The 16,393-nt window shown below is 60.0% G+C and overlaps 5 protein-coding genes across 5 annotated transcripts; 3 read left to right on the forward strand and 2 right to left on the reverse strand.

The window, feature by feature from the left end:
- Window positions 1-608: 608 nt before the first annotated feature.
- THITE_2142980 (uncharacterized protein) lies at window positions 609-1,679 on the forward strand (the record flags this gene model as incomplete). The annotated part of the gene is made up of 3 exons (XM_003651510.1): window positions 609-720; window positions 836-1,465; window positions 1,570-1,679. 3 exons carry the CDS (start codon window positions 609-611, stop codon window positions 1,677-1,679), a joined length of 852 nt encoding a protein of 283 aa, XP_003651558.1.
- A 484-nt stretch (window positions 1,680-2,163) lies between these two features.
- THITE_2112010 (uncharacterized protein) lies at window positions 2,164-3,467 on the reverse strand. The gene is made up of 6 exons (XM_003651511.1): window positions 3,211-3,467; window positions 3,070-3,100; window positions 2,878-2,960; window positions 2,688-2,803; window positions 2,455-2,625; window positions 2,164-2,391 (listed from the first exon to the last, which is right to left on the reverse strand). The coding sequence occupies exons 1-6, from the start codon at window positions 3,256-3,258 to the stop codon at window positions 2,349-2,351; spliced, it is 492 nt and encodes a 163-aa protein (XP_003651559.1). The 5' UTR covers window positions 3,259-3,467; the 3' UTR covers window positions 2,164-2,348.
- Window positions 3,468-4,664: 1,197 nt separating this feature from the next.
- THITE_2112014 (uncharacterized protein) lies at window positions 4,665-9,319 on the forward strand. Its single transcript, XM_003651512.1, has 5 exons — window positions 4,665-4,891; window positions 5,037-7,549; window positions 7,612-7,951; window positions 8,019-8,869; window positions 8,934-9,319. The coding sequence occupies exons 2-5, from the start codon at window positions 5,042-5,044 to the stop codon at window positions 9,069-9,071; spliced, it is 3,837 nt and encodes a 1,278-aa protein (XP_003651560.1). The 5' UTR covers window positions 4,665-4,891; window positions 5,037-5,041; the 3' UTR covers window positions 9,072-9,319.
- Window positions 9,320-10,788: 1,469 nt separating this feature from the next.
- On the forward strand, window positions 10,789-11,885 carry THITE_2112018 (uncharacterized protein). The gene has a single exon (XM_003651513.1). The coding sequence runs from the start codon at window positions 10,945-10,947 to the stop codon at window positions 11,710-11,712; it is 768 nt and encodes a 255-aa protein (XP_003651561.1). The 5' UTR covers window positions 10,789-10,944; the 3' UTR covers window positions 11,713-11,885.
- A 927-nt stretch (window positions 11,886-12,812) lies between these two features.
- Window positions 12,813-15,203, reverse strand: THITE_2112019 (uncharacterized protein). Its single transcript, XM_003651514.1, has 2 exons — window positions 14,463-15,203; window positions 12,813-14,405 (listed from the first exon to the last, which is right to left on the reverse strand). Exons 1-2 carry the CDS (start codon window positions 15,050-15,052, stop codon window positions 12,830-12,832), a joined length of 2,166 nt encoding a protein of 721 aa, XP_003651562.1. The 5' UTR covers window positions 15,053-15,203; the 3' UTR covers window positions 12,813-12,829.
- Between the last annotated feature and the right edge of the window lie 1,190 nt (window positions 15,204-16,393).

Raw genomic sequence — 16,393 nt, forward strand, 5'->3', positions numbered from 1 at the left:
CTTGTCCTCAAAGTGGGAGGCAGGGCAGCACGCTACTGCGGGCAACGGCCGCGGGAGCCAGTCAACGTGCGTTATCAGCAGATATTTGCTGCAGCTTCCACCACAGTCGCTCGCTCGGGTGGCCCGCTCTCGCGTTCCGGCCTCCTTCGAGAAGGCCGGTCCAAGCCAATGTTTTCCCGAGACTGGCTACACACCTCCTCCCTAAATACGGGCGATGCCCCTGAAGTCTCACGTGTGCCTTCTCCCCGGTTGTTCTTGAGCGTAAGAGCAAGTTGAGAGCCATATTCCGGGCTGTTGTTAACGATTTCGACACATTTGCACAGCCCTGGAGTTCGGATTGGCGCACTGGGCTGCTAACCTGCTCGTCAGACCTACTCAAAGTGGGCATCCGTCCGATTCGGATATCCGTGTTATTGATCTGAGCTTCTCATCCTAGCCCCACGCCGTCATTGCGGTCATTGCGCCCTACCTAGATGCTCGTATCTAAAACGCTCGGGCTTGTGTATCATTGTGGACACCCTTCCGTTTGCTTCTCTTCCGACATTTCTTTCTGACTTTCTCATCCACTGCAACCACCGAAGCCAAGTTGTGGGATGTCGGCGATCGTGATGACCACCCCCATGGCTGACGACGTGCCTCGATATGTGGGAGTGCCGGCTGAGTCCTTGTCGCCGGAAGACTTCGAGACAGCTTCGATTCGCTCTGCGGCGCCATCGTACAGTAAGTGCCATCGCTCAGCTCCCCCAAGCTTTCTCCATCTTACCTTGGCTATTAACCCCTCAACACCACAACCTGCCATCAACCATGCAACTGCTGACCTCCGCATCCTCACCAGCCTCCGACGCGCCCTCCTACCACTCCACCAACCCCAACCCAGACCCGCTACCAGCCTACTCCCCACCAGCACCACGCTCAACCCCCTCAGCCACCGCCGCCGCTCCTCGAAACCACAGCGTCTCCTCCCTCCTCGACCCCTCTCCCACCACCACCTCCTCCTCTTCATCCTCCGCCTCCCAACCCCGACGATACGGCCTCCCGCCCGTGCCGCCCGCCCCCCCACGGCCGCAAGACATCCCCTTGCTATCGCCGCCGCGCCTCCCCGCCTGGTCGGCCGCCGCACACTCCCCGTTCTCGCACGCCAACCCGACCGCGCGGCTGTACCACAACGTGGCGCGGCGGCGCGCCAGCGCCAGCGCCTCCTCTTCATCCTCGTCGTCATCGTCTTCGTCGTCGTCGTGGTCGGGCTCGGCGCATCTCCATGACGGGATGCTGATGCGCCGCAACTTGCTCGAGCGCATCGAGGAGGAGGAGCGCAACCGCGTCAGGCCGCTCGAGGACCCGTACCTGGTCGGCGAGGAGGCCGCGGCAAGGGCGAGGGCGGAGAGGATCGCGAGGGAGGGGGAGAGGCGCGCGCTCGGGGATGAGATCCTGGTGCGGGAGGATCGGAGGTGGGATTGGTTTCTGGGTGGGTCTCCCCCCCTCTCTTTTTCTTTGTTTCCTCTCTTCCTTCTTTCCCTTTCTTTCCCTCCCCCCTCCACCGCTGACTGCTGGCTGACGCCGTTCTTACAGCCCAGATGAAGGACTGGGAAGAGCGCGACCGAAGCTGGAAGCAGTTCCGGCGCGACTTCGACCGGCGGTTGAGCAACCGGTTTAGCTTCCGCATTGGCACTCGGTCCTAGATTGGAGCGCCGTCAGCGAAGGAGATCGATGGAGTTTGCTGAACTGCATATTTGCCTGGTTGCATTCTGGCCCTGGGTGTTCCGGCGTTGTGGTGCATCTGCAAGCCGCTTGCCGGTTCGCAGCATTCTGTTCGCTTCTTCCGCTCGTTACACATCTCGCCCTCGGGGGCCTCACCGTTTATGCATTGGGCGGGAGTCTGCTTGAGGACGGCATTTGGTGTTGAGGGTTTTGGGCATGCTCGGCTTGCGGCAGATTGCGAGTCTGGCACGGTCTTTTTTTCTTTCATGATGGGATGCATATGTCTGGGGCCAGATTTTGCAGAGATTGATAGCAGGTTATTGAACCATGACTTGAACGTCCTCGGTTGTTAGTTGAGTTCCGCGGGCCTCTGAATCATGCCCAGTGCATTGCTGCTGAAGGAGCAGCGTCGTTCAAGGCAGGCACGCAAAACCATGGCGGTGACAATAGCAAGACAGTGAACGCTGAATGAGAAGTTCGGTATTCTTGCCGAGCTTGTTCCAGTTCATGACCCTTTATGAATCAAAGTCGAGGCACATCCGTCAACGCCAGGCCAAATGCTCCTAATGACACCCCATCAGTCGAGTCCTTTTGTACACAATTTGTACACTTGTTCTCTTTCATAACCAAGACCGTGCGTAGGTCCACGTTTAGCCCTTGCTCTTGGTGTTGAGAATGAGGGCGACGATCAGCCTGAAAGCGCGTCAGTATGGAATGTCCACGGTGCAGATTCCCAAATAAGATGTTATCTCTCACCCGTAGAGCCCCAGCACTTCGCCGAAGATAAGAATCAGGACCATGCCGACAAATACTCGGGACTGCAGCATGTAGGATCGGACGCCCTTATCGCCGACAACACCGATGCAGTACCCGGCCGCGAGACCCGTCAGCCCGACCGAGAGTCCGCAAGCAAGATGCATGAAGCCGCTGGCGAGATGTCAGCACTCCTCCATAACCCGGTCTTGGCCCCAACATGACGGAAAACGCACTTGAACAAGCTATAGTTGGCCCCAAACGCCGGGGGCTGGAGATCGGTGGCGATGAGGACGGAAATGACAAGCGCGTAGACGGCAATGATGCCAGACATGACAACGGGAATGAGGGACTGTCGGAGGCAGGCCGGTCAGCGAACTGTGGTTCCCCGCACAGACGGGACTGCCCGTGGTGAGTGCTGCCCACCTTCATGATCAGGTCCGGCCGGAACGTCCCCACGCCGGCGATGCCGATGCCGGATTTTGCGGTGCCGTATGCCGCTCCCATGCCTGCATGTGAGGGATTTCGTCAGCTATCCGTCGTTGGGGCCGGGGGGTCAAGGCTCTGTCTATCTATTGCGTAGAATGCAGGCCCGGAACGAGGAGGGGTCGTCCTTACAGCCAAAGATCATGGCCGCCGCGATGCCGCCCTGCACGGGAACGAGATGTGAGCAAAGTTGATGCCAACGAGCGCACGCCCGGGATTCCGTATCAAGCATGGACAGGGAACTTGTCCGGGTCGTTGCCAGTCAAGACGTACCATGCCGATGAAGGGCGCAAACTTGGGGCTCAACTCGGACTCAGCCATGGTGCAGGAAGCGTCGGAACTGCGTGGGAGTTATCTGGTATCGGAGCCCCGTCAAGATGACGGGTGATTCGCGGCGATGTTGAGCCGATGCTGCGCTAAGAGAGCCGACTGTTAATCGTGAGTTCCATGGATTGAACGCGACACTCACGACCCGCCCTAGCTTGGAGGTTGCAAAGCCGCCCGAGAGCTCCACATGTGCCAACTCCTCGACACAGCCAGCAACAAACGCCGAGCCAGATCACGTGATGGTTCGCCTTTCAGGCGCCTTCTGCCTGGCTGCTCAAGCCTCGGCAGGGGGGCCGCGCCACGAAGCCTGGATTTGGCGAAACAGAGCAGATTGCTGAAGAAACCCGTGAGACCGCCGTATTGCTTAGGATGCAACGTTACCGTACTTCCGTAACTTATTATTCCGTACGAAGAACTTCGTCCGACTTGCACAAAACCGCACACGCTTCAATTCCAGTCCTACCGAGTAGGGATGTACTGTACTGGTTACAGTCCAATGGCAAATCGGGCAGTCTTGAAAGAAAACGAGCTCCGACCGCATCATACGTTCAGGCAGACTGCAAGCACTCTGTTGTCCTGACCCTAACCCCGTGACCAATTCATGTCATTCCGGTACAGGTGCATTTCGTCGGGTAACTACACCGTAAGGCCACTGAATTGCTGTTGTTGGCTGCCTCTTGAGATCCATCCTTGCGGCAACAGCTTGGTCGCAGCACAATTGGAAACCTGGAAACAATTTATCCATGACATATGGGCAATTTTCCTGCCAACCGACCTACACATGCTGTCTTCCTCACCCCAGAGTACGGTCGTTTTCTGAGGTCTCCAATCGCCCATCTCTGGCTCAAATTCAGGGGGAACGAGAGCTGCGCCACGCGCCATCACCCGGTCGTTTGCGGGGCTTGCCTTAACGTTAACGTTAGCGAGTGGATCGCGAAACGCCGTTCGGCCCTGCTTGTAGCGACCCGACGCCGCGTGGCAGCTCAGGCGCCGTCGATAAAATCGTCGCGACTGCTTGCCTCGACAAATACCGACGCTCCATCGGGCTTCTTCGTCCCACCGCCTTCGCTCGATTCAAAAGTTGCATTCTGCTTCCTCCAGCAAGCCGACGGCCGAAGATCAGTCAGGCGTCCCTCGCATTGCCAAATGAGGCCCTGTTCCAGGTAACGGCAGTCGGGGCGACGTGCTCGCAAGCCAGAAAGTGGTTCGGTTCCTCGGCTTGTTCCACACTTCCAGGTCTGAAAGCCAAGCAAAGCAAGGAGCCCCCAAAACTGTTCGCTTTACGGAATACGGAAATACGGAATAGTTAGGGGGTCAAGCAGCGGACCGCATCGCCCAATAACGTCACCCTCCCGTTTGTGGCACAACCGGAAACACATTCTTCGACCACCGTCGTCAGCTCTCCTTGCCGACCAGCGGCGGCGACGGCGACGGCGACGGTGACGGCAACAGGGTGACAGCGGTGCCGCGCGTTGCGGCCTCCGACGTGGTCTTGCTCTTGCCTCTTTTCTGCAATTGATCGAGTGGGAAGTCGAGCTTATCGGGGGCATAAGCCCTCGCCGCGTCCAGGTTTGGAGCAGGTAACTATCCGCATCCGAGTTGGCGAAGCATCGACACTGAGACACGAGTGAGTGCAGTCCGTCCCTTCTTCCCTTCAGATCGCAATTCCCCGCCGACTGCTCCATCCGTCGACTGTCTCGCACCGGGCTTGGTGCAAGCGAAGACGGGGAGAAGACGATTTCCGTTGCTGACGCACCTGGCACCCACCGCAGCAGCCATGGCCGACTACCAGCGCGACCGGATGCCGCCGCCGAGGCTGCAGCCGCAGCATCCGGGCTACGGGCCATCCAACACCTATCAGCGAGATGCAGCTTTTTCGAACATCTTCGGTGCCGCCCCTCCTCCCGGCCGCTCGCAGACCATGACCTCGTCCGTCGCGCCGCCCCAGTTCATGCAAGATGGGCGCACACATACCATGTCGTCGACCACGTCGGGCATGTCGGAAACGCACCGATCGCCACCCATGCGACCGCCGCCAGGAGGCGATTATCGAGACCAGTTCGCTCCTCCCCGGCCACGGCCCAACGATGGCGGCCCAGGATATGGACACTATCAGGGCCAGCCGCGCTCGGTCTCGGGCGGCCAGCAAGTCCCATCCCCACAGTATTTGCAACAGCAGCAGCAGGCTCGACGCCCGTATCCCGGCAGCCCGCCATCGCAGCACCCGGGGCCCCCGCGGTTTGAGCCCCAACGAGGACCCCCGCCTCCTCAGGGCTACTACAACAACGCGCCGCGGACTCCTGCGCAGCGCTTCCATCCGGATGGGCGGCCACCGGCTGCCATGAATGCCGACCCGTACCGGTCGCAGTCGTTGGCAAACTATCCGAGACCCCAAATGTACCAGCCCCCACCACAGCCGTACCAGCAGCAGCAGGCCCCGGCCAATGCCTTCCGGCATGCTCAGTACAACCAGCACTCGGCTCGCACTACCGCGCAGGGCCGCATCGTTCCAGAGAGGCACATGGAGGACAGGTCAATGTCCATGACTGGCTATCCGTCCCACGACCGGCACGACAGAGATGCGCACCAAATGATGAGCGGCCGCGTCATTCCCAACAGAAAACCAGTAGGCGCCCCCCCGCCAGCCCATGATTACATGGGCAGCCATGCGCCGCCAAACCTGGGGCACCCGGCCGGATATGGACCGCCCGGATCGCAGACAAGAACCACAAGCATGGCCTCGTCGATCGGCCACGATAGCACCAGATCCATGTCGATGGCGTCTACGATAGTACCGCCCTCGATGGCGCCGAGCGAGAAGACGGACACCCAGACTGTCGTGCAGCGGACATCCATGACCAACTCGGTCAACGGCGAACGCCCGCCCACCGCCAAGATCAGGCCGCCCATCGTCTATCCGGCCCTCCTCTCCCGCGTCGCCGAGTGTTTCCGCCAGAAGATCGTCACAGGCGACCGGACAAAGAACGAGCTCACGTACAAGAACGCATTCAGTGGTGCCGAGGCCGTGGATGTCCTGTCCTACATCATCAGGACGACAGATAGGAATTTGGCTTTGCTTTTGGGGCGGGCCCTCGACGCTCAAAAGTTCTTTCACGATGTCACGTACGAGCACCGGTTGCGCGACTCCACCTACGAGATGTACCAGTTCCGCGAGACCATGACGGAGGAGGCCGAGGAGAAACCGGCGGTGAACGGTGTCTTTGTTCTGCTGACGGAGTGCTACTCCCCGACCTGCACAAGGGATCAGCTGTGCTACTCCATCGCTTGTCCGCGACGCCTGGAACAAGTATCCAGGCTGAATCTCAAGATGGGCCCGGGCCTCAAGCGAGAGGGCGAGGCGAACATGAACGACGACGACGCCGACCAGACCGACGAGCAGAAGCTGTGGATCAACAGCGTGCCCAAGGAGATTGCCGACAGCATCGGCGACCGGGAGAAGAAGCGGCAGGAGGTCATCTCGGAGATTTGCTACACCGAACGAGACTTTGTCAAGGACCTCGAGTACCTCCGGGACTTCTGGATCTACCCGCTCAGAGGCAAGATCAATGGCATGTCGCCGATTCCGGCGAATAGGAGGGAACGTGTCGTCAAGACCATCTTCTCGAATATCATCGACTCCCCGAGCATCCACGGTGTGAGCTCCAGATTTGCCCGGGCCCTGACCGAGCGGCAGCAGAAGATGCCCGTGGTGAAGAACATTGGCGACGTCTTCTTAGAGTTTGTGCCGCAGTTCGAACCGTTCATCCTGTACGGATCCAAGCAGCTCGAGGGCAAGTTTGAGTTTGAGAATGAGCGGTCTATCAACAAAGATTTTGCCCGATTCGTGGACGAAGTCGAGCGGCGGAGGGAATCGAGGAAGCTAGAGCTGAACGGCTACCTGACCAAGCCGACGACGAGATTGGCCAGGTACCCGCTTCTTCTGGAGAACGTGCTCAAGTACACGGAGCCCGACAACCCGGACAAGGAGGACCTCCCGAAGGTCCTGACCATGATCCGAGATCTCCTGACCAGAGTCAACGAGGAGACGGGCAAGGCAGAGAACCGCTTCAATCTGCGGCGCCTGCACGAGCAGCTTAGATTCCGGCCCAACGAGAGAGTCGACCTGAAGCTCACGGAGGAGGGCCGTGAGCTGGTGGTTAAGAGCCAGTTCAAGAAGTCACCGACCGAGAACGCGGACATCACGGCTTATCTGTTTGATCACGCCGTGCTTCTCGTGCGCATCAAACAGGTGGGCAAGACGGAGGAATACAAGGCTTACCGGAGGGTGGGTGCTGTCGACTCGTTGACGATGTTATGATGTGGCGCTGACAGTTGTGACATTCACAGCCTATTCCGCTAGAACTGCTCTCCATCAAGGAGATGGAGGAAGTGATACCCCAGGCCGGCGCCGTCAAGCGATCCTCGTCAGGCATCCTTCCGGCCCTGCGCAACAACGGAAACGAAGCCAAGAAGGGCGAGGGCTGGCCCGTCACGTTCCGGCATCTCGGCAAAAATGGCTACGAACTGACGCTGTACGCCGCCAATCAGTCGGGCCGGCAGAAGTGGCTTGAGAAGATCGACTCTGCCCAGCAGCGCCTCCGGGCACGGGCCGACTTCCTCAACACGACCATCATCTCGTCGGGCTTCTTCACCGGCACCAACAAGGTCAACTGCGTGGCGCCGTTTGGTAAGTTCAGCCGGACGACGTCTAACTCTCGGGGCGGATCACTGACATGGCATTTTCCTTTTGCTAGACGGCGGACGCAAGCTCATCTACGGCACCGACAATGGTATCTACATGTCGGACCGCAGGTCCAAGGACAACGCGACGCCCAAGCGGGTCATCGACGTGCCGAGCGTGACGCAGGTCGACGTGCTCGAGGAGTACCAGCTGCTGCTCGTGCTGTCCAACCGGTCGCTCCTGTCGTACCAGCTGAGCGCTCTGGACCCCAACGAGCCCATCTCGTCCAAGCGGGCCAAGAAGATCCAGAGCCACTGCAACTTCTTCAAGACGGGCATCTGCCTGGGCCGCCACCTGGTGTGCTGCGTCAAGAGCTCGGCGCTGTCGACGACCATCAAGGTGTACGAACCGACGGACGCCATGGCGCGCATCAAGAAGCAGAAGGGCATCAGCAAGATGTTCAACGCGGGCCAGGACGAGCTCAAGCCGTTCAAGGAGTTCTACATCCCGACCGAGTCGAGCTCGGTGCACTTCCTCAAGTCGAAGCTCTGCGTCGCGTGCGCGCGCGGCTTCGAGGTCGTCTCGCTCGAGACGCTCGAGACGCAGTCGCTGCTCGACCAGGCCGACACGTCGCTCGACTTTGTCGCGCGCAAGGAAGGCGTCAAGCCCATCCACATCGAGCGCCTCTACGGCGAGTTCCTGCTCAACTACTCCGAGTTCTCCTTCTTCGTCAACCGCAACGGCTGGCGCGCCAAGCCCGAGTGGCGCCTCGACTGGGAGGGCACCCCCCAGGCGTTCGCCCTGTCGTACCCGTGGATCCTCGCCTTCGAGCCGAACTTCATCGAGCTCAGGCACATTGAGAACCTTGCGGTGCATATCGTCCCGCATCGCAACATCCGCATGTTGCATAGCAGTACGCATGAGGTGGGTCCCTCACACACCGAAATTGGGCCGTAATGTTGGATACTAACGAGTTTGTGCGCTGTAGATCCTCTTCGCCTACGAGGACGAGCGCGGCGACGACGTCATCGAGGCCATCGACTTCTGGAAGAGCCAGCGCAAGTCCGAGGTGCTCCCCGCCGGCGCCAGCCCGGGCTCGCCGCCCGGCAGCAGCGCGGCGCACTGATCCCGTCGTGATTACGGTGGGCCGGGCCGGTGGGTTTACGCACCTCCTCCTCTCGCCTCGAGAGGACCTGGCGTGTCACGCTGGCCTGGGCTCGGGACTGGTTGGGTCGAGTCCGCAGCCGGGATCGGGGCTGGACAACGGCGGCGCGCCCGTTGCGCGGTCTTTCATTGCCTTGCGCAGTGACCGTGTCTCGGGTGTCTTGTTTACCTTGCTTGCCTGGCTTCGTTGGCCGGCCAACAAGGGGAGGTGGTCGCTCGGTAGGGGTATCTGCCTGATTTCCGCCCGGGGGAGAATGTGAAAGCACCGGCTTTTCTACCCGTTTCGTCTGCGGCCAGGCGGTTCGTCTTCCCAGAACGCGTCCGCAAGGGGTGACTGCGCCGAACCACAAGACCGAGACCGGTTGCATCGCGGATCAGGGCTTGCGTGGTTGCTTGGCGAGTGGGGGATCTAATCTTAGCTGTGTGAGGTCCTTTCTAATGGGCTGAGGGGAGGAGGATGATGAGGGAAGGAGGGATTGCTGGGGAGCGGGGGGAACGCTCACAGACCCTTGCGGCTTACAGTATTTGGAGCCTGGGCGCAGTCATTCATCGTCAGCAGCAGCAGCAGCAGATGGAAGGGAGCGTATTTTTGTGTTTGTGTTGCCCTAATCCTGCAAGTTTTATTTCCCACTGCTTTTTCTATTTGCTCAGCAGCCTGTCGGGATCGTGTTTCGGTATTCTTACTTTTCTGGTCTGGTTTTTTCGCTTCCTGTCTTACTTTGCCTTTGTGTCCTCTGGTTCTGGTTGTCTGCTTGGGAGGCCCGCCAAGGGGCCCTTGGCGGGGAGGGAGATGATGGAGAGACGGAGAAAGACGGGATGATCTGCAGCAGGTAGCCATGTGTATTCTACGGTTCTGCGTAGAGGCTATCTTTGCGAACAGGATTGGAGTTGCTCAAGATCGTGACCGTCAAGGAGTGCCATCAAGGCCTGGAGAAAAGTGGCTACTGGTAAGCTTCTAGAGCGGGGGGAATGCCCTGACGTGAGCGTAGTTTCGCTTGGAGATGTTATGCGAAGGTGCTGGCTGAGAGCTTTCGACTCCGCGGAGCACGTTGCCGAAGGGCTCGCAGAACCCCGGGCAGCTGTCTTGCCTGGCCATCTCTCCAAGGCTCCGGAGCTAGGTAGCTAGTGTAGCACTTAACCAACTAGCCGGGGATACAGACGGCCAAGGCTCGGTTCTGCAGACGATACTTGGCGAGCCATGTAGCATAAACAAGACTCTTCCGCTCTCGGGTTGATTAATCGTGTGGGTTTGTGGGTTTGCTTCATCATGAGCTTTTTCGGCAAGCAAGGGAAGGTACGGAAAGTGGTGAGGCCCTTACACAGTACCAGGTACAGACGGGAGTTATTCCCTCTGCAGTGGTTGTGAACTTGGAAGTTAGAAGGTGAACAGAGTGGGTCCTGGCGGCGCAGCCGGGGGTGCTACACGGCAGTCCCACCCACATTCCGCCTCCCCGCGCCCCACGCCCCAATTGAGGTCCGAAGACCCGGACTCTGCCGCAGACATCGACTTACTTACATTCTAGCACCGTATCTGGCTCCACGACATCCACCAAGCTTTATACAACCATATCCTGATTTACCCGCCCGTCCTTCAAACGCCTTTCTGCCCAGCAACGCCGCGATGGTGTCTGAGGACCGCCAGCGGGTCATCGAGACCAACCGGTCTCTGCGCTTGATCAAGAACGCACGTCGCCCGACCGCCACCGTCTCCCTCTTCTTTCCATCTCCCCATCTCTCTCTCCTGCCTCCGCTAGCTAACCTTACTCACTCCCATCCAGGAACTCGAGTCGCTCCTCGAGAAGGGCGTCATCAGCGACGCCGCCTTCGACTCCATCATGTCCCTCCTGCCCGCTGAGTCCTCCCTCTCCGGCCCCGCCGCCCGCAGCACCCCGACTCCCTCAACAACCACAGCATCAACACCAGCACCGCCCGCGCCCAACAGCAACAGCAACAACAACAACAACCCGCCAAGCTACGCTCAATCCCAAACCACCGCGCAGCCCCCCGCCCTCCCAGCCCGCAACCAACCCCCACAGCCGCCCGCGAAGCCGGTGCTCGCCCGCGCCCGCGCGCTGTACCGCTACGCGGCCGGCGACGCGCGCGACGTGTCGTTCGAGCGCGACGACGCGCTCGCCGTGTTCGAGTACATGAACGACGACTGGTGGCTGGGGCGCAACGAGCGCACGGGCGAGGAGGGCATCTTCCCGCGGAGCTACGTCGTCGTGGTCGGGGGGCCGGCGGCGGATGATAATGGTGCAGGCGGCGCGGGGGAGAAGGTCGGTTTGCCGCCGGCGGGTGGTGGTGCGGTGGCGGCGTACAACCAGCAGCCGCCGTACCAGCAGGGTGGTTATCCCGGTGCTGGTGCTGGTTCGGGTGGGGGTGGGGGTGGGGGTGGGTACCCCGTCAGTCCGGTGCCGGTGGGCGGGTACTCGGCGCCGCCGCCGCCGGCGGGGCAGGCCCCGGTGCCGTACCAAGACGGACAGCACGGGGGCGGGAGCAAGCTTGGAGAGCAAGGGAAGAAGTTTGGCAAGAAGCTGGGCAACGCGGCCATCTTTGGGGCCGGGGCGACGATTGGGAGTAATATTGTTAACTCCATCTTCTGAGCGCGCGTGTGGACGGTGGGGGAGTGCAAGTTGGGTTGGGCGGTCAGCTTCGGGGATTTCACGGAACGGGAACGGGTGATGTTCTTGCGTGTCTGTACGGAGTTCGGCAAGGGAATAATTCGCGCTTGCTGGGGGCACATTTCGCGGGTACGATGCCTGTTCCTGGCTCCGGCGCTTCTGCTCTACAGACTGGTTTCAGAGCAGGAGATGGGGCATTATGTTGTTGCACAGCGGCTGCTTCATGGCGTTCTCTTTCCTTGTAATCTCTCTGTCAGGGTTTACGTTGAATAGATGGGGCATCTGGGTTTGGTCGTGTCACTCACATAGCGTTAGCCTTTCCTTCCCCCTAATTCGTCAACTCCGTGTCAACAATCAGCAGAAGGATATCTAAGGACACCCCGGCAACACCACCAAGCAAGGCAGACCAATTAACCACGATCCCCGGCGAAGTTGCCATGACTACATTCTTGGCAGTCGTCATTGCCGTAGCATAGCTCAGACCATACCTCCGTAGGAGACCACGAAACGGGATGTGCAGATTCCGTGGATATGGAGACCTGATGAAGCATAAGGTTGAGTAGACAGATGTAGATGGCATTTGTGTTTACATGAGTAGCAGATGGCGAAGTCGAGACGCCGCAGCGGATGCCCCGCAGGCCTTAGCATAGATACCCACGCCGATCTGTAACCAAAAAAAAAAAAAAAAAAAAAAAAAAAAAAAAAAAAAAAAAAAAAAAAAAAAAAAAAAAAAAAAAGGATAAAAAGCTGGGCTGCCAGCGGATTGTTCTCCCTCCCCCTCCCCGTACGTGCACTCCTTCCCCTACCTGACCCACAAAAGGAAAAAAGGAACAGAGACCTGCCTGTCCACCAGCAGGCTCAATCAATGGCTAGCCGTAGCGTAGCGTGAGGTAGCGCCGAGAAAATGGAAGATAGACCGCAGAAATGCAACTCCGAACACCGTGTTCCCCGATCCCAAGCCCTGGTATTGAACCCCCATCACAGCCAAAATGCAACAGCCCCACATGATGATGAAGGAGTGAGAGTAGGGAATGCCCAACCGCAGCGGCTGGTGAAATGCCTCTAAAGAAGACAAAAACAAAGAAGAGAACGTCGTCGTCTACCGCGCAACCCCCACAATTCCGTCGCCGCCATGGTCCACCGCGCCGACAGCAACCCCCGCGGCCAACACATCCTCCCCGCCACCGGCCCCGTCCTCGGCCGTCTCCGGCCACGCGGGCAACGCCAAGGCGGCAAAGGGCTTCCCGTAGCGCCTCTCCATCTCGACGCGCAGGATCTCGGCGGCCAACTCCCAGCGGCGCAGCAGGCGGGCGCGGCGCTCGGCAAACGTCTGCTGCAGCACGTCCTCCTCGTTGGCGAACGCGACCGCGAGGTCCTCGATCTCCTCGGCGCGGCGCTCCAGCAGCGCCTCCATCTCTCGCTCGTGGCGTTCCATCAGCTCCTCCATGCTCTTGGCCTGCTTCTCGCGCAGGCCGTGGATCTGCGACCGGTGCCGCTGCTCCATGCCGTCGCGCACGAGGTACTGCTGGCGCAGCTGCTCCAGGTCGCGCTCCGTGACCTGCCGCTGGGGCCACTCGCCGTTTTCGTCGGTGCTGCCGCTGCTGGTGTTGCGCTTATCATCGTGGTCCTTGGCAGGCCCGGCGCCGTGGCCGTGGCAGTAGTCTTCCATGTACTTGAGCTTTAGCCGGACCTTCTTTTCCTTTTCCTCCAATTGGGACTGCAGCTCGATCTCGGCCATGACCTGGCGGTCTTCGAGGTGCTGTTCTGTCCTGGCGTGGCGGTCGCGCATCTTGTCGGTCAAGTCGGAGAACTTGTCGACGAGCGCGAGCTTCTTGATGGACTGCCGCTCCCGCATGGCCTCCTGCACCTTCTGCTCGTAACCCTTGAAGCGGGCCATCTCAGCCTCCAGCTGCGCCCTCAGCGCCCGGAACTCGCTGCTCTCCAGCGTCCGCCTCTCCGCCTCCTGCTTGGCAGCATCTTCTGCCTCTGCCGCTTTCTCCTGCGCCATTTTCTCGGCCTCGATTTCCGCCAGCCGCGCCTCCTCCTCCACACGCCGGCGCTCCAGCTCCTCCTCCCCGTTGCAAAAGTTGGGGCACCCGACAGCAGGGTCCCAGACCGCGCCGCAGATGTAGCAGAATTGCGCCTTGCACCGGCAGGTGATGTGCGTGCACCCCTGGGCCAGCTCGACCAGCATCCGGCACTTGTAGCAGCGGCGCCAGCCCGACTTCTCGCCCATCTTGAGCACCCTCTCGAGCTCGTGGTCCTCGGGACAGTCCTGGCCGAGCTGGTGGGCGGCCCGCTTGCACATGATGCAGACGCGCGTCTTGCATTTGGCGCACAGCACCTCGGACGGGTGCTTAGGGTCCACCCTGGTGGCCGGCGGTATGAACTCGCCGCAGGATGCCTTGGGGCAGAATATGCGCGTTTCCCACGGCGTGCTGTACAGCACAACGGCCTTGAGGAACTCCTGCTGCTTGTCCCGCGGAAGAACAAGCTTGATGATGGCGCTCGGGATGGGCTCGGTGCAGCACTTCGGCGGCATCTTGCACTCATCAGCCAGCGACTGCGAGATCACGACGGCTAGACAATCGCGGCAATATTTGTGGCCGCACGGTAGCGTGTGCAGGACGCTGTGGCTGCCAGTCGCAAAGAGTTCGCGACAGCATATGCAGGGCCTAGGGCATGCGTCAGACCTGCCGTCTCAACTGCGCGCTGCGCTTCCAATCACTTACATGGGTAGGTCGTTAATCGGCCGTCTGCCCCTCAGCCTGCTTGCGAGGCTCCGCGTGAAGCCTTTGACACCCTTCCTTGGCCCCGGTCTGTTCGCGGCGCCAGCCGAGACCCCGGTATATCCGTCGTGGGGCTGGGGGAACTTGGCCTGCCCGAGGGCCGCATTCAGCTGGCTGATGTACTTGTCGTACTGCGAAAAATTGAGACTCCTTGATCTCCTCCTGCCCGTCGGTTCGGACGAGGGTTCGTGGGTGGGGGTCGCGTGGTCCGATGTCTGTGATGTCATCGCCGCCGCATCAGCGATACCGTCCGACCCCGGGGAGCCCGGGGACCCCGCGCGGATAGGCGAATCGGCAGCGGATGCCGTCCGGTCGTGAGCATTGCTTCGTTTCGCGTGTTCTGGCAGCGTAATCCCCAGCTTGGCTGCTTTTGCCATCAACTCCTCTTCGATGTCTGCCTCGGTCGTACCGTCGGGCCACCCGAAGACCTCGCTGACATAGCCGGCGTCCGCGAGCTCCGGAAGGCGGTTCCGGCGGCTGACCGGGTCGGCCGGGCGCAGGGGGTACCGAGGCATGGGCATCATGGGCATCATGGACACCATAGAGCTCACAGCGCCAGCGCGAGCAGCTGCAGCCCGAATGACGAGCGAGTTGAAGCGAGGAGGAGCGACTCCAAGGTCGTCGGATGCGTGGGCCTCGGAGAACGGGGAAACATGACCTGGTTGCAAGCTCGCCAGTGTTGGGCCGCAGATGCTCTTAGAAGACAGCGAGCGGCATGGGTGACCAGACGGACCAGGGAGGGGTGGTGTGCAAGTTCACTACCTACATAATAAGGCGTGCCGATCGTGGGGGTGGGGGCTTTCGGACTGAGCAAGGACCCTGACCGGTCAGTCTTGGCGGATCTTGCCTACCTCATGTAGGCGACAGTTGCCCTGCGCTCCACTGGTGACGCGATCACCGGTGCACCTTGCGGGCCGAGAGCGCAAAGGCAGCGAAGGGTAGGGCGTTGCCGGGTCCGAAAATGGAAAAGTGAGGATGGCCAGGGGAGAGCGCCCGGAGAAAATTGGCATCAAAGGCAGGCACAACTGCAGGATCGGCTTGTGTAACGTTGACCTGCCTGGATCGGAACCGGGTTGGGAAGGCGCGCTGCGGACTGGCGTGGATGTAATGATAGGCTCTGGCCGGAAGTGCGTCAGGTCTTGATCAGGTAGTGAAGTCCCTTCGAGATCGTGCAAACTCGGGCTGACAGGCTGTCGGTCTTGTGTCCTGCGGTTTATCAGGGAGGATCTGAGGCAAAGCTGAGATGGCTGGACAAATTGCCTCGGCGTCTTCGTACACTCGTATGTACCGGCAGCTGGGTGGTATGAATAAAACATAAAAAATAAAAGCCGATGGAGCGGAAGACCCCTGCGATGATGAGGAAGGAACCCAAGTGGAAAAACAGCGCCACCTCCATTGGCCTCAACATGCACTGTGGGACTGCCGTTAGTTGCGCTTCTCACCTGCAGCTCCGTCTGTCTGCTGTCTGCGTGCTCTGCAGAGGGCAACTCTAGCTGGCCAGGGGTCCCTGTCAGTCTGCGATTTGGGTAGACGTTAAAGAGGTCCCGCCAAGACTAATTTCGGCCAATTGTCGGCAATGTTTTTACACCGTCAGTACCCCGCCAAGACCGCCAAGCCGTTTGCACTATCGCCAAGGGTTAGTTCGCCGGGGGTGCGGGGGGCGGCGCCAGCCCCCCGCTGGTTAGGGTGAGGGTTATGGTTAGGGTGAGGGTCAAGGTTAGGGTGCGGGTTAACTTCGTTTTCTTTTTTTTCGATTTGGTTGAGGTTTCGCGAAGCTGTTGCTACGAGTCTTTGCAATTCTCGTTGTTGATGTTGTCGCGGCCCCGCTCACCCCGTGGCGATTGTAAATACTTGTAAGCGGCAGTCTCCGAAAT

Source organism: Thermothielavioides terrestris, chromosome 2, assembly GCF_000226115.1.
Source record: "Thermothielavioides terrestris NRRL 8126 chromosome 2, complete sequence".
NCBI classification, from domain to species: domain Eukaryota; kingdom Fungi; phylum Ascomycota; class Sordariomycetes; order Sordariales; family Chaetomiaceae; genus Thermothielavioides; species Thermothielavioides terrestris.

Bases quoted from the DNA above. Each gene is read 5' to 3' on its own strand.
- THITE_2112010 (XM_003651511.1), bottom strand. From the start codon at position 3,258: ATGGCTGAGTCCGAGTTGAGCCCCAAGTTTGCGCCCTTCATCGGCATG. The intron at 3,101-3,210 runs GTACGTCTTGAC...GTTCCCGTGCAG, and splicing joins TTGCGCCCTTCATCGGCATG to GGCGGCATCGCGGCGGCCAT. The intron at 2,392-2,454 runs GTGAGAGATAAC...ACGCGCTTTCAG, and splicing joins GAAGTGCTGGGGCTCTACGG to GCTGATCGTCGCCCTCATTC.
- THITE_2112014 (XM_003651512.1), top strand. From the start codon at position 5,042: ATGGCCGACTACCAGCGCGACCGGATGCCGCCGCCGAGGCTGCAGCCG. The intron at 7,550-7,611 runs GTGGGTGCTGTC...TGACATTCACAG, and splicing joins AATACAAGGCTTACCGGAGG to CCTATTCCGCTAGAACTGCT. The intron at 7,952-8,018 runs GTAAGTTCAGCC...TCCTTTTGCTAG, and splicing joins CAACTGCGTGGCGCCGTTTG to ACGGCGGACGCAAGCTCATC.
- THITE_2112018 (XM_003651513.1), top strand. From the start codon at position 10,945: ATGTCCCTCCTGCCCGCTGAGTCCTCCCTCTCCGGCCCCGCCGCCCGC.
- THITE_2112019 (XM_003651514.1), bottom strand. From the start codon at position 15,052: ATGATGCCCATGATGCCCATGCCTCGGTACCCCCTGCGCCCGGCCGAC. The intron at 14,406-14,462 runs GTAAGTGATTGG...CGCATGCCCTAG, and splicing joins CCGATTAACGACCTACCCAT to GCCCTGCATATGCTGTCGCG.